This window comes from Pyrgilauda ruficollis, unplaced genomic scaffold (assembly GCF_017590135.1).
Source record: "Pyrgilauda ruficollis isolate IOZ18807 unplaced genomic scaffold, ASM1759013v1 scaffold12, whole genome shotgun sequence".
Lineage (NCBI taxonomy): Eukaryota > Metazoa > Chordata > Aves > Passeriformes > Passeridae > Pyrgilauda > Pyrgilauda ruficollis.
Window position 1 is genome coordinate 14667931 of NW_024510321.1, and position 25912 is coordinate 14693842.

Below are 25912 nucleotides of genomic sequence, written 5' to 3' on the forward strand. Positions count from 1 at the left end.
AGGCAGATTTCTTTCATTGACACAGTAAAATCCTTGGAGCAGGGACCATATTCTGGGCACTGCTAATCACATTGTTGGCACTCAACATATAAATAATAACAACAATAACAATAATTTACTTTGCTTAACTCCTACATATTTGTAGTGCTCATTCCCTTGATTTAAGTGATGCTCCTTAGGAATTTTCAGATCCTTTTGTCCTAAGTCCCCTCTGTCTTTCCTGTTGTCTTCTCAATGTTGCTACTCTCCTCAGTCCAAAAGCCTCTTATTTTCGAGGTGCTGCTGTTTTATTTGCACTTATAGCAGAGGTGTTCAATAAAGCTACACTTCTTTCTGCATTTGGTAAATCTGCTGTATCATACTCCCAAGGGCAGACTTCAGCTCGAGATGCTAAAGGTTGCTGTACGTAACTACTTGGCTTATGGGAGTTAGATGAAAGCACATTTCCCTCAGAAGAGGCAATTTTTTTCTGTTCAGCCAATTTATTGAGGTTTTCCATTTCTGCTGTTTTCTGGGGCAGCTCCTCCCGCTCTCCAGCACGGGTGTTAGGTGTATGCCTATTAACATTCTCACACTTCAGCCCAGGAGAGACCTGGGAATTTGACTGATTTTTCTCATTTTCAAAGATCTGCTGCTCTTGTGTCTCCTGAGTGGCTGCTTCCACCTTCTCTGAGCTCTTTTGATTTGACTGTTGGTACCCCTCAGGTGTCTTCAGCTTATGATGGGTCTTCCCCTTTGGCTGGGAAGGGTGGTTTTTCTCTGGCTCTGAGGAAGCAATAGACACATGTTTTTGAGCTTTAGAGTCAAAAGGCACAGGACCAGGAACTTGGTCATATATCTCCCAAGGACAAACTTCTCCTATGTTGAAATTGTCCTTGTGCAGAGACTTACCTGGGCCTGTGTCTGGATTTGCAGGTGTTTGACCAACCCTTTGCTGTTTAATAATTCCAGATTTATGGGTTTTCTTTGTTTCCTCAGACTGGGTAGAGTTTTTCCGGTGGGAATCCTTATGTTCCCCTTTATCGGAGGCTGAGTGCTTTTTGCTGGCCTCCTTACCCTTCTGCTGAGATTTATGAGATTTAGTGCTTTCTTCTAGACTCTGTGTTTTACCCGTGAGTCCCAGAGTCTTTTCCTTGGCACTAGCAATAACACTGAGGGATTTTTGTAACACAGATGTTCTTGGATGCAGAGGCTTCTTATCGGCACTTAAATTATGCGCACTTACTGATTTGCACACCAAAGGGACCGATTCAGTAGAGACAGCTTCAACCTTTTCAGGAGCATTTTTGGTTAATTTGTTACCATTCAAGGAGTCCAGAAGTGTTTTCTCAGAAGCTATAACTTCTGCACTTTCTGTAGTTAAGCCATTTGGTTCTTCTGTTTGATCCCTAACGTGATCGTAAGTGCTGTGGGACTTTTTTAAGGAAAAGACTCTGTTTTTCAAAGTATCTTCTTTTGGCTTTGCAGAACTCGTGGAATCCGGTGGGTTTTTCTTCAGTGTGGCCAAGTTCTTCACAGCACTGTGCTCTATCAGGTCCTTCTCGTCCCTGGAGCACTGCCTGGTGACTGTCTCAGGGATTTCTGTAATACGCCGCATTATCGAGCGCCCCAAGCCCTTTTTAGAGCACCTTTTTTTCTGGAGATGTGGATTATTAGCAATCATCTTTTTCCTTTTATAGATTTCAAGCTGAGCATATAGTTTCTTCAACTCATCCTGCAAAGCAAAGTGAATGGCAAAACTAGTGTTTACACAGTGACTACAGTCAAACAAGCAGACTGATGAATGCAAGACCTATTGCTCTAAAAAGGGCATTAAACTCGTTTCACTGTCTTTTCTAATTCTTGAATATGCAATTTCTCCATCAACTTGAATCCCATTTTTTCCACTTAAAAGAAGTTCAACTCTTATGCACAAACGTGTTACTTTCCACAGCATGCACACTTCATACTCATTTATGCTGTTTCAGATTTCACAATGCTGTGGTGCATGCTTTCCTGCTGAACTCTATAGCTGTTTTTTGGTCTGAGAATATAAGGCCTTTAATCATGTAAAATAAGAATAAAGTAATTTTCTCCATTAATCAAGTTTTTAAATGTTTATCTTTATAGTTATGTATGCTTATGTATATATTACATACAAATGACTAATTAAACTGAAACCAAAATCTGTTTGCACTTCAAAATAATTCAAAGAATCTATGTAAACTGAGTAATAGCTCTTGCTGAGGATGATTCCTCCTCCTTAGCCACCACTATGACTTTTACTACAACTAGTGATGCAGCATCTCTTCACACTAGTAAATACTACATGAGAGTTTACATGACCTGATACAACAATCATAAAAGATCTAAGCTGGCATTTTTCAGCTGATATCTACAAAGAGAAACAAATGCATCCAAGTTGGAGTTTTCTTCTAGGAAAAAGTGTTCTTGAAAACAAATGCTATTTAAATGAGTTCTATGTACCCGAATATCTTCAGGATCCAAACTATGTTCACTCCACGCTGAGTTGATACTGCTGTTCAGATAGGATCCAGACCGACCCATATCAAGCTCATCTTCATAAGCTTCTGTAGCTATATCATCTCTTGGGTTATTGCTTGAATGTGAAAACTGCAATAAGTATGCACACAAAAAAAATGTTGCCATGAGTGCAAAAGTTTACTTCAACACGTAAGAGCTTATGACAATTTTATGGTACCATGACCCTTCTATAGATTTGTATGATTCTCAAACTCAAAACATTACTTAAGTTTCATTTGCTTAAGTAGTGTCCTATAAAGTCTCAGTATTGTATGGAAGGAACTCTTATTAATGATGGCTTAACATGATAAATCTTAGAAATTTGCATAAGGAAAAAAAAATCCCTACTTATTTTGACATCTGTTTGAACCTCTTTAAATGGCATTTCAATTAAGCTGGCATAAAAATAGACTTTCAGACATTTCCAATAAGGCTGCTAAAACAGTAAAACACCATTTTATACAACACACATCTTAATAATCCTGCAGAAAGCAATTCCCCTATTTTAGATCCTAACCCTGAAAAGGAAGACATAAGGGGGAGGAAAAAAGCCCGCAACAAAAAAAAAGGAAAAAAAAAAAAGAAAGAAACTAATGAAAAAGTAGACAACTTTTTCTTCTATGTTTCACCAGATTCTTGAATCAGGAGTTGGAATGAGGTTGTCATTATTGTTTTGTTCATATTGATTCACTCATCTGAATTTACTATTGTCCACACAGTCATCTGTCTTCAGGAGTTTATGAATAGAACTAAACCTTGTGAATCTTAATTCTCTGAATTCTTTGGTGTGTTGGAAGAAAAGTCTGTGCAGTGAAACACAGATAAAAGCCAAAAATCAAAATGCTGATCCATAGTTATGAGTCAGCTTCAGAAAGGTCAACAAACTTTCTAGGCTAGTTTAAAAAGACACCTCTGAAGATGTATAATATCTCTGAAGATATGTAATAAAGTACATAAATATAAAATAGAAAATATAATATTATTGCTAAAGACCAGAAAGTAATTTAAAGTAAAACAAGGTTATGCAGCATTAAGGCTGCATCAATGGGTCCCTTGTTATGACTGTTCAGTGTACATATATTTCACAGCCATCAGCCTACTCTGTTCTGACACACAGGAAAAAGGCAGGAATAGCAGCTTCATTAACCTGAAAATTCTATCAATCTGAGCTGCTTAATGCTCTTTCTTCATATGTAGCTTTCACCTTTACTGCTATTCTGACTCTTGAGCTTTTGATTAATATGATCAGTCATTTCAAAACCCATTAGAAAGTCATTCCTTTTGCTGGGGTACTGTCCTCAGAAGGAAGTTCCACTCCATTCCTGGGGACTGTTGCTAGGGCCAGGAGGAGCCACTTGCAGATCTCCTGCCCTGGTGAGACCACACTGGGGCTTCCAGGAGCTGTCTGGGCTGCAGCTCAGGGGCTTTCTGTGCCCTTCCCTGGCTCCTGCCATCACCATCTCCCTGCTGCCAGCACTGCTCCTGGCTCCCTGCCATGGCCATGTCTCCTCCCAGTGCAGCATCTGTCTGTCCCAGGCTCTGACTTGCAAAGGGTTCTCCTTTTTCAGCCTGTAACTGCCTGGTTTAAGTCTCTACCTCCCCATCTCATGGCTAGTCCAGCTTAGAAGAGTCCAGTGGTTCTACGCCCTTGCCTAAATTTTGTCTGTTCTCAGCTAACTCTAGCAGCAGCATGATCATACAAATACCTAAGAAAAAAAAAAGCACAATTAGGCAGGATTCTGTCCTTGTATTAATAATATCAACATTTTAAGTACTTTAAACTACTGAATTTTGAAATCTGAAAGAAAGAAACTTTGAAAATGTATATTTTTAAAAAATAAAAACAATACAGCTTTCAAGGTAAAATAGCCAAATTTTACATCCTCCTTTTCTATCAGTTGCTGCTAGATTTACACAGAAATGCTTCTGCATGACAACATTTCTCTTCCTCAGACTTGGCAAAAGAAAAGAGAGAGCAGACTCAAATACCTTAGGGATCAGAAGTAGCCCGACAGTAACTGTCACAGTCAAATGTGTGTGTGCAAAAAACAGCATCAGCATCCAGTCAGACTGAAGTCTTGAAGAAAGAATAAATCTGAAAATAGAATACAGGGTTGCAATTCACTGCATTTCTCCAGTGCATTAGATTTAATATCATTAGTATTCCTTAGGTTTCTTTTCACTGAATGGCCAAACACAATTGGTTTTGTTCTCTACTGCTTTCATACAGACTAAAAATTACATCCACAGTTTCCCTATATACTAAAATTTCAAAACAACTCTGAAAAAAACCAATCAACAAACCAAAATATAAAAAGAAAAACACACCTTAAATGATACTGCTTATTCCATATTTCTCACTCTGTTGAGCTGTCTTTTTGGTTTGTGTATATTGTGACAGTTTCTTTGGCCTGAGTTATGGCAGCTTACATACATCAAGGAGCTGAAGGGATGGTTTTAGGTTAAGCACATGTGCTATGATGAATTGCAGTGCACTTTATAAACACAGGATGTCCACAGATCACAGCTATTGAGTACAGCTGATAAGCCATCCAAGGAAGAACTGAACTGAAATGCATTTTAGCAGGGAGCAGAGAAATGATCTTTATAGCAGGACCGCCCAGCTCACTGCTGTGGGATCCAAGAGCCTGTGAATGCTTGGAAATGAGTGGCTGAACTTGTCAAACAAAACAGTTCCTTGCTGAGCTTTCTAAAGGAGTGGTAGAAGAAGCAGTGCAGTTAAAGCTGAGGCATGCTTGGCTTGTCTGCTTTAGTGAGCTCCCAGAGAGGAGCAGTAAGCAGTGCAATGGATGAGCGGATGTACTGCTGGCTTGCAATTTCCAGGTTAAAAAAAATCATTCAATAGAAATGACATTTGCAACTTATCCAAGTTCACAGATGCACATTTTGAAGAAGCTTTTGTTAACAGAAATAGTCTGGCATGAAACACTGGCTTACATGCTGTAATAATACAGTCATAATTACTTGTTTAATACTTTGTAAATGCAAGGTTTTATGAACACAACAAAATATCCTGATTAATTAATTCCTTGAGAGTTCCTTTGGGGTGCGAGGGAACATGAGGAGGCTTGGGCCTGAGATTTAGCAAACTGAACACAAGTGCACTGATGAAGATAACATGAGAAACTGATGGATGTAATAAATAACAGAGTAAAAAGTGAACAGAAGTTACAGACAGTGCTGTAAGGGATGGCAAGATTTCACAGATGGTTAATAGGGAGTCATTTGAAAGAGGGTCAAACTTCACAGGTAACTGAAGGACTTCTGAGGGAGCAGAACTTGCAAGGTCAGTGGCACTGATGTAACCATATCAGCAACAGCAGATAAGACTGTGATTACCTAGATAATGGCATCACAAATTCCAAATTTGAGTACACATATAGGAAAACTGTGACCAATAGGAAAAAAATAAAGAGGGTGGATTGTTTATTTGGAAGACAAGGACTGGGACAGATAGAGGATAAGGTAGGTGAGGGAAAAACAAACATAGAAAAAAGAGGGGGAGAGAATGGCTAGTGACATGTAAGCAAGTTGTCACTGAGCTCTGTACCTGACGTATCTCCCATCTTCTGTTAAACCCTTACGTGTGATACCACTCTCTGCATGGTGCATGTGTGCATCTGCAATTGATGAGCAAACTTCAGGCAGCACGTGGCTGGCCCCTGGGAACACCCAAAGCTCCAGCCCAGGCCCTAGAGGGAACGAGGCAGAGGAGGAACGGGAGCAGGCTGTGTGTGGGACCTGCACTGGCCCTGGTGGCCAGCCAGCTGCTGTGTGACTGCCCCACCGTGGATTTGCTCAACCTGCAATGGAGCCAGCAGCAGCCAGATCCATCAGACAGATGGGAGAAAGCATCCATATCCTCATGGCCACTGCATCTGCTTAACCTTTAACAGATCCAGTCCTCAGATGCTTCAAAAAGGCTTTTTTGCTTGCTTTATGCTGAAGACCTTGACTGATTAAAGTATCCATGCCATGCCATGTCTCTGAATGCAAAATCACATTTGTAGTAGCCATTCAGCCCTAGAAAAGATAGGATTTCAATTTGAATGAGATTTTTTTCCAGATAAATTCTGGGTTTTTCACTAATATTAGAGAAAGAGCAATGCAGAAATTTAATACTATGATGATCTGAAGATAATCCAGAATCCTCTGTTTCTGAAATGGGAATACTTTCAAAGGAAAACAAAATGCAAACAGTTCAAGGTTTTATTTAGTGCTCACATCAATCTTCCATGAGCTTTGGGAGTTTTCAGACTGGATGGCTGCCTTGTAGGTGTCCTTCAAGGCTCCAGTACTTTCACTTCATGACAATTCAGGTATGTCATATAAATCTAAGTTTTACATTTCCGCCCTTTCAGTTGCATCCAGAACTTGGCAGGAAGATAGAAGCAAAAAAAAAAAAAAGAAAAAAAAGAAATGGATTAAGAGTTGGGCATGCAGAAATGGACATAATCTCAGGAGGGGTCATGTACATTTTTTTCAATCTTATCTACAAACACTACACAATATTTCTTCAACAAACCAGCATATATCAGACAGATGGGAAAGAATCAATACAAAATGTACATTAAAAAAAAAAAAAGGAAGAATAGGATCAGCAGACCTTAGGCTGCAGGCCCAGGATTGTCAGTAAGACAAACTGAAAGACTTAATCCTTTGTGTCTCCTTCATAAAGAATGTATTAAAATGCCACATTTTCCCCTTTTCCCCTTTCTTTCATCCAAGGTTACTTGCCTCCTGTTCTATTGTTAAAAGAAACTTGCAGCCTACAAAAATACCTCTGAACTGTGTCTTCTAACATGGCTCAACACACAGTTTAGGAATATAAATTAACGGGGGGGAAATTGACTGAGAAACTGTCGCATTGGTAATAATAAACTCAAAAGTATTGTAAGTGAATGTTACATCTATCAGGAATGAAAAGGAAAATGCTGCCATCAAATAAAGATTTTAAAAAATAACTTTGCAGATGTTTGTGTTAGGGAGTATAGATTTTGAGTGTATGTGGGTGTTGAAATACAGGGTTAGGAGAAGGGGAGGGGAAAAAAATGGCAAGCCTGAAAAATGCAGTGAACTGTATAACAAAGATAAGAGAAAGGAGCACCACGGAGGAACAGAGATGAAGGATTTGCTTTGCTGATGTTTACTCAGAAAAAACCATGAAATCAAAAATCAAGAAGACAAGTAGAAATGTTAGTGCCAAGACAGACAAAGGAACAGAGAAAAGTATTTGAAGACTGTCAATGAAGTAATGTAAAAATAAAAAAAGATCTTAGTAGATAAAGTCTGTTAGGCAAAAGAAGGTGTGAGAATGCCGGAAGAAAGTCTTAAGAGTTTTTACAGGATGAGATGAAACTCATGTTATCTTCCTCTTTTGCATTTTCTAGGACCAATTCATTTTTACAGGGTACTCTGTAGGAAAGCCAGATTTAGTAAATTTTCATGTAGCTCTAGCAAAGACTCTTATTTATTTGTTACTACCCAAATAATTTACAAGTATGAAATGCAAAGCTCATTACGGACTTCAGAAGAAACATGGGCTTTATGTCACTGATACAGCATCATACGTGTAACAATTTTTTATGTCAGCATATAAAACACTGTGCTTCATGCCCAAACCAGTACAATAATCTTAACACATAGCTGCAGCTCACCAATCTGTTACACATCAGCAAAAGTTCATACAAACCAACATTCTTACCTGCTGTTTTTCTAGGGATACAAAACAGTGAGTGGTATGTAGATGACTGAAGACAGTTGTTTGCTATACCTAATTTATCATATATACTGAATTTTGATCTAATATCACCTAACTATACTGAAAAAAACCCTAATTATAAAATTTTATATTCTTGGATCCCATGGGAACAGTTTTAAGTTTAGTAAGCACTTAATTTGCAGAAACAAATATTTATAAGACTTTCCATTATCCTATCCCATTTACCCACTCTAAGTTGCACCATAGGAAACCTGAAAGATAAATGGTTAATTACTAGATCTACAGATCACTTGCCTAATTGTATGGAATATAGCAGAGATAATGAGCTCATTGTGAACTGCAACAGCCATATAACGTGGCTCATGAAATGCTGATGGGACTGTCCGCACTGCATAGCAGAGATAAACACCCCACAAGAGGAATAAAAATTCAGCTGTGAGAAGAACAAAAAGAAATAATTTGCAATTAGTTTTATAGATGGAAGGAAATTTGAAGCACTACAGTATCTTCTGTATGTGTGAGTATCTATGCAAAGACAATACACATGTATATAAGTACACACATAGGCAGTCAAACTCTTTTGGATATTGTCAGTGTACATGATATATTTGGTTTTAATTTTACACATCTTTTTCCACATCAGGAACCCTTGCATTTATGGAATTTCAGTTTACCAATTGACAAACTTTGAGACAATGTCTAAAAATGTCTTGCTTGCTTTTATAATTGGTACTACAGAAGTCTGACATCACTTCAAATAACAAGGATTTTTAATTGTAGCTCTGGTTCTTGATATAGAGGCAGATATAGTGCTACTACCACACTATATGCTTTTTAAGACAACACTTCCATTTCAAAGGTTTATAACTTAGATAAAACCAGATATAAAAAATGCCTCTGTTCAAGACAGTTAATTCTGCTGATACCCATAATATGACAAGTCACTTCTGAGGGTCTAATGCACTTAAAGCAATGATATGTTTCTTTTAGGAGAAAAATGAGTAAAGGAAGAAAGGAGAAAAAGTAGGGTGTCAGGATCAGCCTAAACAATTCAGATGGAGATAGCTCATCTGCATCCAGCAGTACACTGACTTCAGCTTCCAGTGGACATCCTTTGACATCATTTTGACCTTGATACAAATGACTTCCTAACCACCTCAAAGAAACTCACAGAAAAAAAAAACCTACAGCTCTGTCATGCAGTTATGAATAGAGCAGGTGCCAGTCCCTCTTGCCTTGCAGTCTGGGTTGACAATGGCTGCAAGTGTTTGAGTGTCACCCAGTAATGTGCAGTTCCATGTTAGACCCCTGCAATGCCAGCACTGCTCCAGACCAGCTTCAGAAACTGTGATCCCATTGTTACTCAGACACTGCTTTTGTCTTGTTGAATTTTTGCAATAGAAACTACACTTAAATGCAGTATAATAGAAAATCAATTCTTTTTCAGACTTCTTTTTGCCAATAATTTTTCTATACTGTAACTAAACCTGGTGATCACTGACATCACCCTGTGGAAGTGGTCAGCAAATAATTACTGGTCTGGTTTCAGTAATGACACAAATGCTTGTGAACCCCACCATTAACAGCAGACTAAAATATAATGTCAGCACTGGATATTTCATTAGAACACGCCCTCCAGTTCCTCCACTTTTAGTAGTTCATGACTGATGTAACTTACCTATAATATATTGTTATACCATTTTGAAACTTCAAATATTGGTATTAATTTCAGGTAAAACCAATAAGAGACAAGTCTGGATAAAATTAATTCAGTCACGCAGATCCCTCCGTGCTATGAGAAGAGCTCAGTTTGAACTCTGAACAAAAATTTGCACATTTCTTAATGAAAAATATATGTCCTATCTCCAAGATCCTAATTTTACTAGAACACATCCTCCACACACCCAGCAGTCTTACCAGTTACATAAACCCAAACATCTGAAGGGGCATAATCCATCCATACTGCTGGTTTTGTGATCTTCCTCACCAAATCCTAACAATAATAAACTTTTTGATCTTTTGACTAAGTAATAGTATGATTTGAGGCCTTACTGAGTGTCAAAATGAAAAAAATCTTGGTATGAATCTTCTGAGACTGTATACATGCAGGTATGTTATTCCCAAGTTACTCATACACTTGGCCAAACTGACTGCTACTTCTGTTTAATTTCTAGAAAACTAGCTGTGCTATAAATGAAGTCTGTCATTCTGCTTTCTTCAAAACTCCTGCACAGAATTACTTACAAAGCCATCTTGATCCTGAAGTCTTTCCTGACAAAGTGGAATACAAAATTGGCTTCAATGAAATAAGAATAAGGGTTTTTTTCCAAATCTTAGCAGTCTGGGGTTTTTTTGTTTAGGTAGTCGCCTCACATATGCAGAATCATGGCACTGGAATGTATTGCTCTTCCAATGTGTGTAATTTATTGCTTTAATTGCTCCATAATGATTTTGAAGAAATTGAAAAGCAGAAAATTGTTAGAATTAGGCTGCTAAAGCCAGATCTCTATATCTTACTGTCCTGTATTCTGTGGAAACCTTTCATACTAACACTGTTCAGCAGGGCTCCTCTAACATGCCAGCAACACCTATTTCCTCACATTTTGCCTTTCATTCAAACTTGCCCTGCTCCCCAACATGACCAGCAGAACTGAATGATGATGAGCTAATTGTGCAATAACAGGCACACTCCACAAAACCACCCATGGTCTGTTCTTCTTCCTCTTTCTCAGCTGAAGTGAGAAGAGCCACAAGTTTCTTTCTGACTAAAAAGATCAGTTACAAGTGCTAACAGAGACTGGGAGTTTGAAAAGGTTTGGCTTTTGAAGAAATAAAAAATCCATCTAAAATGTAATTTGCTGAAGGTATTCTTACTTGAACTAAAGAGTGAGGGCCAAATTTTGTTTACTTTTAGAGGAAAAAATAAAATTGCTGTAATTTTGAAATAGTGGTTTTTGGGTTGTTTTTTTCTTTGCATACAGAGCAAATGAAAATTAAAAAAACCATACTTCCATTTAAAAAGCCCAACAAAACTCTTACAACCTTAGTTATCTAGGCTAAGTAGGAAGGCAGGTAACATCTGATCTCCAGATCTGATTAATTCTGAAAATTTCAGTTTTCAGTTTCACAATCATGGTTGCAAGGAGTTCTTAAGACAAGAAGCAATTTCAAAGTATTAATATACTGGAGCATAAGAGTAGTTTGTACCGTTCAGTGCATAATGCTTTTAGAAAAGCTTTACATTTAGAGCAGAGTTGGCATTCCTGTCTGCAGATAATAATTACTGTGACATCTGGTATGGAACACAAATACGGAAGAGCTCTTAAAACATAAGGTAAAATAACAGAGTTCCTTTACTTGCTAAGTCCAACATTACAATAATTTCATCAGCAATGACAAAACAGACTGATAGAAAACCGATTTATTATCTAAACCACTAATTAAACAGATTAAATATATAATGTAAAAGCTGTGTTTGGGGGAGAAGTCAAGTTCCTATTAGCTACAGATGGTTAGTGCAATTTGCAACAAAAATCTGAAGGTGTTAAAAATTTTTGCTGTATTTTTTTCCTACATGGCCTTCTTACATTCTCAATATAAAGTAATATAACATATCAATGTATTTATTACTGCAATGAATAACAAAGATATAACTAATGATAGATAGATAGATAGATAGATAGATAGATAGATAGATAGATAGATAGATATAGATGGATAGATAGATGAGTATATCTGGCTAGCACACAGCAAGGTTCTACTGTACAATTCATTTCTCTCTTAGATTGTTTATGGGACACTAGTGACTGCTTTGCAACAAATATCTTTAATGGTCAAAATCTGTGAAATGTGATTTGAAATTCCTATTTGGCTTGCTGAATAATTTTTCATTAAAAGTCTGGTGTAGAAAAGTAACTTTCTGACCACTAAAGGAATATCTTAGCATACTGCATACCTGTCAAGAACAAACTCAAAGCTCAAAACACATGGTTTTGTTCCTATGATTTAGCACAAGGCTTATAAATGATCCCATTTCATATATTAAGCACAAAACCCAAAACACCCTCCTTTCCCCTTCTGAAAAAATTATGGAAATTCCTAGGAGAGAGAGCTGTCAGCTGTTCTCTGGACAGAAAATGCAGAGTCAAAACAATAAAACATAAAAGAGCTCTGAAAAAAACCTTGCAGCAGTTTCTCAATAATTGTCCAAAACAGGCATTCAGATTTGGGAGGAAATCTCTGATAGATAAGAGGTTAAGAAAAGGCAGAGCTGCTTTAAAGGCATAAATGGATGCAGATATGAATGGAAGGTAGGAGATGAAAATGTAAAGTGACCTCAATATGTCATGTGCACAAATGAATTAGTCTTTAAATATCTCTCTTAGTCACTACCTACTTCTTATCCACAGAACCTTTTATCTGGTCTTTGCATTATCTGATCAACCTGCTTAGTATATTCGTTGGTGCTTAAAAATCAGGATTCTTCCTTGTCTTCATGATGCTGATTATGTTTTTGGAAAATGAAGCAATTTGGAGCACTTAGCTTGATCATCCAACACACTGGGCCAGACTCGCCCGGTGCCACCGGCCTGTTACAATGAAGAGTGTGCCATGTCCACTCACTTGAGATCTCTTTAGGCCACTGCTCATATTCTGCATCCTCTGATAATGAAGGACAATGACATATATCCATAGTTTGTGGTATGTATCTGCTTTACAGAAAAGGATGGACTTAGGGTTGTTTTTACTGACTTAATCAAGCTTCCTCAAAAGATCTGGGTTAACATATTTTCTAGGTTTTGCTAAACATGCAGTGGTCTGCGTTGCTCTGAGCAGAAGCAAATCCCCACGTTAATCATTGCTGCTTTCACTCCTGCTATGCAGATGTCTGTACTGACCTAATCAAGGCTGCCTAATGAAGAAGGCTCTGCATTTTGTTGCAAATGACATTTGGGTGTCTAGTGAACGACAGGAAAAACTGCAAGGGGGGAAAGTGGTCTAGAACACATGCACAACTGACTTCTAACTCTGCTTGTGCTTCAGGCTCATATTCTCATATTTTATGAATATGAAAAAAAATGCATTTGAGATCCCCATTCAATCCAAACTTCACAGAGGTCATCATTTTTTTTTGCAGAAGTGGGAGCATTTTTCTTGCTATTTGGGTGCCAAATACGCATTTTTGCTGTGATTTGCAGTAAAAATAAACATGCAGGGCTGTATTTGTAGCCAGTGAGACCATAAAAATGTTGCAAATATATTTGACTAAGCTCTGTAACTAAGCCAAAGGCATTGCAACATGGACAACCATATTAAATGGACCATATAACCCTAATCTCACTGTGCCTCAGCTCTGCCTGTGTAAAATGGGGATAATGCCACCCTGCCATTGAGGACAACAGTGGAAATAAATTTACCCATATTTTTGAAGAGCTTAAGTCCTAAACTGTGGGTTTCCTTCCTGCCACGGTCAGGAGAGAAATGTGAATTATTTCAGACTGTCCTGGTTGCTTCTCAGCCCTCCTACCTGGGCAGAAATGCCTTTCTCTTCATTCTCTTCTTCATGCCAGCCTCTTGATAAAGGAGCTGTGAGCTCTCTGGAGCAAGGACACCCATTCCTGTGCTTACTTGCACTCTGCTGTCCAGGAGCTACTTGCAAAAAGAAGACAGTCCTGAAAGATTAAAGCCCGTTTTCATGGCTCTGTATGAAGCTTTATGTCTGACTGCACTTACTTGTTTAAAAAGCACCACCACAGGCCAAAACCAGGCCACTGCTCCCCAGGGACAGTGACATTAAAGCTGTGACTTGCCTAAGTTCAACTGGAATTCTGAACTCTACACTCTTGGTAAAATAGTACTGTTCCAACAATTATACCATTTTTTAAACTCTGATTACTGATTACCACTCTGCTTACATCTATAGCACAGCTATGACAACTCATTTATTTCTCTACCACACTTCACTACATTTTAAATCCTGCTTACTGAGATGAAGTGAGCTGTGGATCTGGAAGAGCAGCTCTTCCATCCGTTCATTCACTCAGGGTGCCAGCTGGAGCTGAGCATGCACCATTTTAAAACTGGAAAAAAATTGTGTCCTCAATTGCTCTTGTGTTGCCAGCCAACGCAATCTCTTTCTGCATCGCTGTGTCCAATCTCCCACCTGGAGAGTTGCACCATGTCATAGGAGAAGCATTTTTCTTCAACTGAAAGGATTTTCATATATTTCAATGAACTGTGATTACAAGTCTTTAGTGTTGAGTTATTCCTAGCAAATTATAAATTACCAGAGGTTTATCTGTCTCTCCCACCATATCTCAGCATCATTTTAATTAGCTACGCACAGCAATAATGAGAGCTATTTGTGGTAAAAGAATTGATGGTGCCAGATTCAGACTTTTTTCCTCCCAAAACTTCCATGGCCTGTGGCTGTGAAGGCTGAGAGAGAAGAGTGGGGTCCTTGGGCTGGCTGGTGGGAGGCACAGCATACTCCATCCCCCACACCATCACAACAAGACTGCCTTGCAGGTCTACTCAAAGTGATGCAAGGGCCATGCAGACCATGGTCTGTGGGTCCCATGGCTTCAGGGTGCCCTAGAAATGGCTTTTGTGGGCAGTGGAGACATATCCACTGACTTGAGTGTGAGCAACAGACCTAGGAGTCTCACTGCACTAAACACATGCCATCTCGGGTCTCTAGGAGCTCCTCTAATTTCTGCACTTCTTTTAGCCTTTATACTCAAGCATTTTCTTACTTCCTCTAGAATTAAGGCTGTCCTGACTCATGACTTCCACAGCTCACTGTTGTTACTAAAGTCAGCCGGACACTCTTCTTGCCTCCATGTGCCCCATCGACCTCTTTGCTTGTGTGTGGATGAAAGAGGGAGAACAGGATCAGCTGAAAACTGGCTGACTGTGGGGCCTCTTCTCTCACATCTTAAAGAAGATGCAAGCAAATGCCAATGGCATCCAAAGTACTTAAAGTGTCAGAAAGATTTGGAGCAGTACCAGTAGTGGACCCCAAAAAGAGTGGTGCAAAGACAAGAGGAAGTCAGAACACCTTCCAGCCTCTCCCAAACCACAGGGACTTGCATAAGCAACTAAATATGGCATTCACCAATACATAAACACGTGGCCCAGGCAACACAAACATGGTTTCCTGAGCAGAAATACTTTGTAGAAATCATGCCTAAGGGTATGGGATTTCACTTATCATGTAACAGGTAACAAGAGAAAGTAATGTTACTGCAGGGGTTAATGCAACCCAAACTGCTAAACCTGGGGATTCCAGCAGCACTCCCCATCTTTGGTGTTGTCCCTCATCCTCTTCCAGATTTACCTTATCCTAGAGACGAGTGCCATCAAACTGCACACAGTGCTGGGGATGTGGACTGTGGAAGGACTGCTGAAGAGGTGTACAGGGTGGCAGGAGGAGTGGTTCACAAGCAGCAAAGAGACAGAGCTGAAGGTACTTTGTAAAACACTGTTCTTCTTCTATTTCTGCTGCAAACATTTATACAACCCTGGTCTCATCACTTAGACTAAGCTTTTCACAAGTGATCACTATTTTTACATGATATATTTTTTGAGTACCTAATGTGAGAAATGAAGCTAGATCCACACCAGTGCTGAATTCTAAGCATCTCCTGGTTGTGCTTTCCACAGAGGAGGCTATAAACAGTACTCTGAAAAACCAGTCCCTCCATGTCTCAAGACAGACACTGAAAATGGAGAATTTTGGCTTTAATCTTTGTACATTGATGCTAAGGGGAACATGTTTAAAAATGCCCATTTGGAAATGAACATTCTTCATTCATTGCATGCCCTGAACAACACACCCCAAATATGGCATAGGGCCACATCAAATGGGGATAACAAAAAGAAATAATGATCACTCATTCACTGCATGCAGCAGAGGGCCTGTAGAAAATTTAATAAAGGGGCCTCATAAAGATGTATTACAATGCTCTAGCTCAAAACTGTACGGGCAGTCGTGATGCCCAGAGCCTGTCCTGGCACCTCATGCCCTCATTAGATGCAAAGATTATCTAAGTTAAGTATCAACAAATGAACAGTGATAGGGAGTTCTTCTGGGAACAGTCCAAAAATTAATTTTGTTCCTTTTCCTGGCTGAGAGCATGCAGTAATTATGAGGAAGTTTCATATTTGAAACCCTCCTGATGCCCAAGACCCAAAGCATGACCTACAGATGAGAGTGCCACAGCAGCAGCTCAGTGCAGTGGAGCAGCACTGCTCCTGCCAGCCAGAAATCAACCAGGTGCAGGGGAAAAACATCTCCCTGTGCTTAGTTAATACCTGTCATTCACTTCTGGTCTAAATAAATCTGAAAAACACACACAGAATGCATGGGGGATTTTTAAAAACTTGCCTATCCATTTGGGTGAAACTGGCCCTGTTGAAGTCAGGAACATCCACCTGTCAAGATTTCTCCTCTGCTTTTTGTTTGTACTTGTACATGCATGTTTATCTCTCTGCCTGCCTCTGTATCCTCCCTGGGGCTTTGTTCATTAAACTTATTATATTGTCTCTTTTTCCGGTTTCTGGGAAGCTCTTTTAAATCCTGGTACAATATCTGTTATACTTATAAGATGTTTTCCCCTCAGGATAAAGAACAGTAGTTTGATTTGTGACACTGCAAGCCCGTAGGTAGCAGAAGTTTATCACTTGGAGTTGTTTTCTAAGTCAAAATGTGATGGTGACAGGTAGAGGTATAGAATATATTCAGGCCATAGAGAAAAGGCTTTGTGGGTGAGTATTTTCAAGGCCTCAGGTCTTTCTGTGCAATCTCAGACTGTCAACCATGCCATGGCTTTTCAATGAGACACCTGCCCTGACCTTGAAAGGGATGCAGAAACTAACACAGGAAATAAAAGAATAAGGCAAGTAACAAATAAGCTACCCACAAGTATCCAACCCTAAGGAAAATACACACTAACTTACAAACCCAAAGGAAAATACACAGGAACTTACATTACATTATGTAGATAAAGTAAGATTTACTGAATGCTAATTTTTCTCATCAGCATATCACAGAGTACAGCGGCAATGCTAGAAACAGTGATAACCATTGTGTATAAGTCTCTGCATCTCTCAGAGAGACCATCCTCTTAGACTTAATGGAAATGTAAATATAAAACATTCACTGTAATAAAAGTCTCCGGAGATAGAGTCTAAGTAGCATGATTAGTATGGAAAATGCTTCATAAATCCCAATTCCAATAATCTCTGGTAGCATAAAGGATTCATCTCATTATGACTTTCTAGCAGAGCCTTGTTAATTCTCACTTCACTAATCTGTGACCTTGAAAATTTCCTGTCTGCATTTCAGTGAGGTGTTGACAGCCAAGTGAAATAGGGAAGTATTCCAGCAAGGGCTACAAGTGACAGAATATATTGCAAAACACTCACTAGATTTATATAAAATAATGTGCCTGAAAAAAATAAATAAAATAACAAGTCTTTAATCAATTACCATCCAACATTTTTTTTTAGCATTTGAAATCAAATAGCAGAATCTATCAATTAATTTATTGCATATTATATTTTGCAAGGCTGCTAACATAGGAGTAAAAGGAATTCTTTGTTAAGGATATTACTTCTGACACATTTCTGAGATGAAGTATCTAGGTTTGGGAATAGTTCTTATTGACTGTAAGCTTTTGAGGCTGCTTCTAACATAAAAATCTTGAAGTTACATGCACACACACATACACACATATAAATATCTATATAAATATAGATCACACATGTTACTACAGACTTGTAGGTGCACATCTCTTGGTACCACTAATATGACTGCATAGTTTACTGAAGATTTGCATAATTCTGTTTATGAGGTAGTGTGGGTAAGAAGACAAAATGACTGAACAAAAGAAATTCTGCTCTATTTTCCAGGCTCGAGAGCTCACTTCTACTATCCCTGAGTGTATTTTGAAAAACATTAAAAACTCTTCTAAATATAAACATACCTTAAAAAACAATCCTTACTTTTTTTCAAAACTTGGCAGACAGCAACTTAGGTAATTTTTTGCCAAAATATACAATTAATCAGAATTAGGTATTAAGATCTGAATTGTTAATCACTACACCACCAGAATTATAAAACCCAGAGACTAAAAACATTTGTTGCCATTATTAAAAAAACACCACTATCAAAATATTAACAAAACTACACCGTCAAATACATAAAAATTTTGATCCAAAATGGGTTAGTGCAGATGACATCATCAAGTGTTTCACATTTACTTATTTTCTGTTAATTTTACAACATCTCTGCCAATACTACTATTCCATTAGTGCAAAGCACACCCTCCAAAAGGACCCAAATTGAGATGCATTTCAAAACACGCTTCTTTCTACTCTTCTCTGCATGGTCTACAGTGAGCATATTGACAGATGGGGTACCCCTGTGCCCGACTGCCTCTGAGATCTTACAGAAAGGAGAGGAAAGCAGAGCACAGGGGTACCTTGGAGCCATGGAAGCTCCTCTGTGAAGCTGGCAGCAGTGTTCTGTCATACACTGACTTTCTGTATGCCAGTCTGAGAGAAAACACTTCTGTCCATCTCATCTGCACTCTGATGTGGAGAAGCCACCATCACCTGTCCCTAATCCTCAGTAGCAGGGCTCCATCAGCAGGATGTCCACGGGAGAAACAGAGAAAGGGCAGAAAAGTGGGAATTTATTTCAGATTTCAAAACACTGAAGTATTTGAGACAGTGTGTGGCTAGCCTGGGCTGTACAAGCAACACCGGCTCTAGGTGGAAGCACTGTGTGGGAGAAAGCACATCACACTGTTTAGCTGAACCCTGGCACAGGGAACCCACTGCTTCTTACAGAGTTAAGGAAACAAAAACTAATCCTTTCTCTGCTTTATATGACTTCTGCAGGGCGTCATTTTTAGCTCCTATGCCTATTCCATACACTGAAAGCACATCTAACAAATACATCAAATTGGCGCATTTAATGTTCATTTCCTGCTCCCTGTACTTTGATACCAATTTCTGTAAGGTTATGAATGAATGGTGGTGGAAGTTCTTTGCCTCCTCACACAAGAACTCTGCCCAGTTCTGTGGTGTAAAATCAAAAAGCCTTCATTAAACTAGTCACAATTTCTCACTTCAATAGTAGAAGAGCCATTGAAGAGCTCCAATAGTAGAAGAGCTACTTCTTCCTTCTGCCTTCAAAGATGAAAAGTCTTAAACACACATCACTTTGTTGCTATCCAAGTTACAAACCTTTGAAAGTCATAGAAGTGTCAGCATATTTTGTTTTACTTCTCAGCCCATTTAAAAAACCTATATGCTGATATTTTACTGCTGTAGTTCTCACATATTAGCCAGTCTGACAAAACTTTAAGATATTCTAAAAGAAGAAAAAATAAAAGGTAACCAAACTTTATTATAGAAATTAAAGATAAGCCAGAAAATTAACATACCAACAGCCATCATGTAATCCCAGCGGTCTATGAGGCACATATTGAAGATCAGGTGGTCAGATGTTTGCCCTTGACCAATGAGTGGAATGTTTCTCTCCAAATTTTGGGTTATTGCAGAAGTCCAGCCAATGAGAAACCAAAAGACCACCAGAAGAATAACAGACAGCATCCTCATCACTCTCCCACCTGTCATATATGGAATACGCTGAGCCGTTCGGGACAGGAATACCTTCAAAACCCTGAAAAATTCAGACAGTGCAGAACTGAGAAGAGCAGTATAGGGTCACAGGAATTAGACTTCCATTTTATTTGCGTACCAGATTATTTAAAAAACAAATCAACAGTCTTTCCTCTGACAGTATGTACAAGAATGAAGTTTGAAACATTATTACTTTCATATTAATCGTATTTAAATGGAACTGATTGCTGCGCAGAGAGTGTTACATAGCAATAATAGAAAATATTAGCTATGCTTATGTTAGAGACACACATTTACAGGCTGTCTTGTCAAGCTGTTTTGTACATTCCATCTCCCAGTGGAAGACTTCTGTCTTTGAAAGATGAAAGGTCATTTCCATAAACCAGCAACTATGTATGTGCGACTTTATTCTGTTTTGATGCTGTCTGCTCATCCCCAATCCTGCTATTTCCGGAGAACAAATTAACACTTCTTAGATTTTTTTTCTCACTGAATTTGATGCCGCTGAGACAATAACCTACTCATCACAGAAATAACTATGGAAGGCATTTTGCTAATTAAATGGGGTTTGATTTGTTTAGAGGCAACAACATGTTTTTTGAGCTAGGACAGAACCAACATAAGAAAAGCCACACCACACATCAAGCACTTATACTACATAACAGCTATTGAACACATAACGCTTTAAAAATAATTGCACTTATTATCAGGATAAATTTACTCCCACAAGAGCTGTTCAAGGAAATAGCACCTGCATTTTCTACCCATCACCACTGGCTAATGCAGAAAAAGCTCCTCCTAGCAGCATGAGAACAACCAAATTTGAGGAAATCCCCTTGGGAAGAAGGAGCAGTTTGATTCTTCATGTAGCACAAAATATCTCTCTGTGCTGCTTGCACAATGGGATCTGCCAGAAGCATCTTCTGGGAGCACTGCAGTGCTCCTGCCTTGGCCCTGCTAAGCTGACACGGATGAGCTCTGAGGAAAGGCTATCATGGATGTTTTTATATACCCTATAGACCATTAGAAGCAGATGGGCTGAAGTTTAAAGGCTGTTTTAGACACTGGGGTGAGGAGTCTTTTAAGGTGAAGAGTTCAGCTGTTCCAGTGATTTTGTCCTCAAAGCCACAGTGGCTCCTGACTGCTGAGCATGAACATGACCAGTCTTGATATCCATGAAGACACAAATTATCATTGAGGTTTCAGCATCATGATTATTTTTTCCTAAAGTTGATTTTTAAAATGCCCTTGTCAGCTCTGAAGTTATTTCAGTGTACCAAGCATCAAACCACCTCCCAAGACATTTGACAACCAGGCCTGCCTTTTCAGCCATACAAAATCACACTTGTGATTAACATTTATGCTTGTATTTGTCTGAGAGAAGGCAGAAGCAGTGTTGCCTCCCAAACAACTAAGAGAGCAGTGTCTTAAAGGCAGAAGCACAAAAGGTTTTCCACATCCATAACAATGAATCAGCATTTGACTACAAACACAGCCTTCACAGTGTGCATTAGGTGAAGTCAGAGATCTGAATATGTTCAACATTATTCAGCTGTTTCCCTCGCAACAGTCACTCCACAGGGAGTCACAGTTTTTGATCTTTCCATGTTTGATAGATGTTCTGCTCTCCCTTTGCAGATGCTAAGTGCCTCATGTTGGAAGCAGACTACCAAAGACTTCATCCAGGAGAGACAGAAAACTCTATGGAGGCAAGGCAGCCTACTTCTCTCTGCATTGCTCAGCCACAGCACTACTTGTCCAGGGCAGCACTGCTGAACCCTCATTTTCTAAACACTAAATTCCTGATTTTTTCTAAAATCAGGAAGCAAAGGCTTCCCTTCTACCTGTTGTGAATGCTGGTCAGGAGTTAGCTTCTCTGAAGGGAAGAAAAATTTATTATTTTTGTAATGAACTGGAATATTTCACAGCTATAATATGTCATTTGAGAAAAATTGCATCATACATTTTTATGAATGTTGAATTATTAGAGAAATCACACAAACCAGCTGAGAACTATTAGAAACTTTTTGTATTTTGGCTCCAAAGTAAATTCTTGATGATTCTGCTGAAAGTCAACATGTGAGCCTATTTTGGGAATAATAAGGCAGAACCCATTTGATTTTTTTCATTACTAGTTCATTAACTGCTGCCTGCGAGACAGCTTTCTAAGGGAGAGGTGTGGGCTGCTGCTATATTATTTACCTAAGCACAGTGAAACACATATTTTTCTATACAGCAGTCAAACCTCCTCCAATTTGGATCAAATCACATTTCTTTTCTTTTTTTCCTCTTTTTCATAAAAATAAGCATCCCCACCACAATAATTTCTACCTTGGACTCATAGGCTTACATGTAAGCCAACTTTACACTTCTTTTTTCAAACATTCTTTTTCTGAAAAGCTGTAAAGAAAGTTGCATTAGGTCACTAATGTTGCAAATCTCCTTTTCAGAGGTTGTGGTATAAAAGCAGTCAAGCAGAACACAAGCTCCCAAGTTGCAATTCCCTCATTCTCCTGCCACAATGTGAATCCAAAGCCTCATTGCTCTCCACCTCAACACTGCCTTACATGCTCTGTCTGCTCTCATCTTCTATGTATTATTGAACATGTATCAAAGCAGAGGCAACTGCCCAGGAGTTCCTCTCCCAAGGGCACATCATCTCACCAGACTGGAGGGTCATTATCTTTCCTGTACCTCTGACTCATACAATCAAAGTTCACTGTAAAAAAGTCGAATCGCTGTAGTATGAGACCAGACTGCCTCAGCAAACACTTGGTGTTTGATTACTGGTACCCTCTGTCAGAAAACAGGGCAATTCTTGATTCAAATCCCTGCCCTGATTTCCAGGTAGACAATGTTCAAGGCCCCCTTTTCCACTCAGTTCAATATCTCTACATTGGGTCAAACTAGCTATTGAACAAATAAAAGAGAATTCTTACAGGGAGGAAAGAAGTGGGGCTGGTGGGCTGCATGGCTGCTAGGAAATAAAATATGCCCTGGCTCATCCAGGCCACTGAAGCCAACTGGCAGAGAACATACTATTATTCTCAGCATTACAATTCAGCAGGACAGAGGATGGAGTCCCAGTGCCCAGGAATGTTCTCAGATGCTACTTAATTTATGAATATAGATGTACCAGATTCAAGTTCCTGAGCAAATTAATGTTTAATTATGAGTATCAAGTAAGGCAAACTCCTCCTGTCCTATCTACAGCCAAATTACTGGCAGCGCCAGTCAGTGCCCTGGTAGAAGCTCAGGGGTCTGTTTGAGACATATGGTCTCTGATCTAAAACAGAAGAGAAAACTTAACCATGTTCCTCAGCATCTTCTAGCTATACTCCCACCTAAAACCACTCAGGATATACAATCCACTTTTCTGCACTGTTGTTGGATAATTGAACAATCATTTCCAGTGACATGTGATCAGCTCTGTTTACAGGCAGATCAGACAGAACAGTGCAGTGTGTTTTACCTGCTTTTCTGGAAGACAGCTGCCTTCGAGCAAAGCTTTGACTCACAGACAGCTACAGCCAGGATTAAAGTTGATATGCAATAGCCATTCCCTTTACAGAGTAAACAGAAGGTGCAGTTCAGGCTGAATGAACTGCCTGGAGACCACGGCACATAAATCCCAGCTCTGCTGGCTGCACCGTCAAGACTGGGGAGAATTAAGCTACATCTGAGGATTTTCTTTGGGGTGCCTGACTCCATATAAATAGAGAAGGGCTTGGTTGCAAACACTGAGAGCCAAGGGAAGCCCAGCAGCTGGGAAGGGAAGCGATGCTGCCAGTGGAACTGAAGCAGAGGGACAGAGCACGCTGGTTCACAGGACTGGCTGGGATCACCAGCTTGGAAACACCAAGTGAAGCACATGGCTGCTGCTGTAGTTATATCCCAAAATGCAATATGTAATCTTAGAAAATAAATAAAACCATATTAAATTTTCATGTCATATCAACAAAAGATGGTCCCCAAACTACCACTGACTGCATAAGTAGCAGGTACTACAGGTGAAGGATACTGCTTTGATAGCAATGACCTGGCAGTTTGTTTATTTTTTATTTCTAGCATCTGTCATTTTGTGACTCAACTGAGTCATTCCATCAAACTGCTCTGTTCCAGACTGGTGATTTTTATTATGACACAAAAGCTACATCAGAAAGATAATGGGTCAAGACCTTCAGAAATATATTGCCCTCTTGCAGTGCAGGGATTATGTCTTTCCTACATTTCTGGACTAACAGTGAGTATGCCACTAGTCATTTTCAGTTAGTAAACTGATGTGATTGCCCTAAAAGTGAAAAGGTACCAGTGGGACATGTATGGCTCCAGGTTGATACAAAAGAGTGTATCACTTCACACTTGACACACAGACACAGACATATACACAAATACTGGGTGCAGGTATAATTTCCGCATCAGGAAAGATGACTGAATAAAGAATATCAACATTAAGGCCCAAGACCTCAGAAATCATATTTAGATAGACTCATACCATGAGTTACTGGCTCTCACTGGAAAGAATAAAACCCATATAGAAATGAACAGCTTTCTAAACAATTTCCCAGCTGAAAGTGTCCAAATTAGTAATGTCTGCTTCCCAAGTGATTTCTCAAGACCTGAGCACAGAACAAACAAGAAGTGCACCACTGAAGACAATACTCTTATGGGATGATCTTTTGCTTTATTGATTCTGACCACACTGAACCTGAGCAAACCTGGACTGAGAGGCATGCCATGTCAGCAGCACGACAACAGCAGGGCAAGACCCGCATCATACGCATCATGTCCTGTCCACTGAAAATACACAACAACTAGAAAAAGAAGTTTTGGCAATTATGTGGGTGTATGGATACTTCTGAGAGCCCCCATCTTATGTGTAGCCAGCAAACTGGGTCACATATCACTGAGAGCCATCAATTTATCTCAATTCCTTCACACTACACATGTAACATCTTACAGTATAAACAATAGGAAATCTCCCTCATTTTTTATTTCAGAAAAGAATTTTGTAATAGCAAATACATGTCAAGAACACTGTCATGAAAGATAACAAATGCTCAGAGGAATTGACTAACCCATCCAAATGCACTGGATTTTGTAATGGGTAACAGAGCACAAGTGTGCTTGGCTTTTGTGGCCAAGAAGGCCAATGGTGTCCTGGGAAGAGCTTGGCAGCAGGTTGATGGAGGTGATCCTGCCTCTCTGCTCAGCCCTGGTGAGGCCACATCTGGAGTGCTGTGTCCAGTTCTGGGCTCTCAGTACAAGATACACACAGAGCTCTGGGTGGGTCCAGCTGATGGTGGCAAAGATGATTGAGGGACTGGAGCATCTCTTTTATGAGGAAAGGCTGAGGGAGCCGGGCCTGTTCAGCCTTGAGAGGAGATGACTGAGAGGGGGCCTCATCAGTGTCTGTCAGTATCTGAAGGGAAGGTGTCAGAGGACGGATCCAGGCTTTCCTCAGTAGTGGCAAGCAACAGGACAAGAGACAACGAGCAGAAACTGATGCACAGGAAGTTCCATCTGAATACAAGGAAGAAATTCTTCACTGTGCAGGTGGTCACACTCCAGAACAAGATGCCCAGAGAGGCTGTGGAGTCTTCCTCACTGGAGCTATCCAAGAACCATCTGGATGCAATCCTGTGCAATGTGCTCTAGGATGACCCTGCTTGAGCAGGGAGGCTGAACCAGATGACCACTGTGGTCCCTTCCCACCTGAGCCACGCTGGATTCTGTGAAGGCTGGTCTGCACACTGAGGCCACCAGCGGCATCATGGGCTTGCTCCATAGTTACAAGGTAAACTACAGGTGCCAATAGTACTGGAAGTACAGGGAGGGAGATTGTGCTACAGGATTGTTTCCTCTGTACTGGAAGTGTACCTGATTTCAAATCCTTACCTGAAGGTCTGTGTTTAATAAACGGCAATATTAATATCTGAGGATATCTTAATGGTACAGTAAAAATTCCCTATCAGATAATTTTGTGTATTG

At 39.5% G+C, this 25912-nt stretch overlaps 1 protein-coding gene across 1 annotated transcript in view; it reads right to left on the minus strand.

The window, feature by feature from the left end:
- Positions 1 to 265: 265 nt before the first annotated feature.
- GPR158 (G protein-coupled receptor 158) overlaps positions 266 to 25912 on the minus strand; it is a 181098-nt gene continuing 155451 nt past the window's right edge. The window contains exons 7-11 of the mRNA XM_041488315.1: positions 19723 to 19961; positions 8561 to 8699; positions 4513 to 4618; positions 2467 to 2613; positions 266 to 1714 (exon numbers count right to left, since the gene is read on the minus strand). Of these exons, the coding sequence (XP_041344249.1) occupies positions 266 to 1714; positions 2467 to 2613; positions 4513 to 4618; positions 8561 to 8699; positions 19723 to 19961 (2080 nt within the window). The remainder of the gene's footprint in view (positions 1715 to 2466; positions 2614 to 4512; positions 4619 to 8560; positions 8700 to 19722; positions 19962 to 25912) is intronic.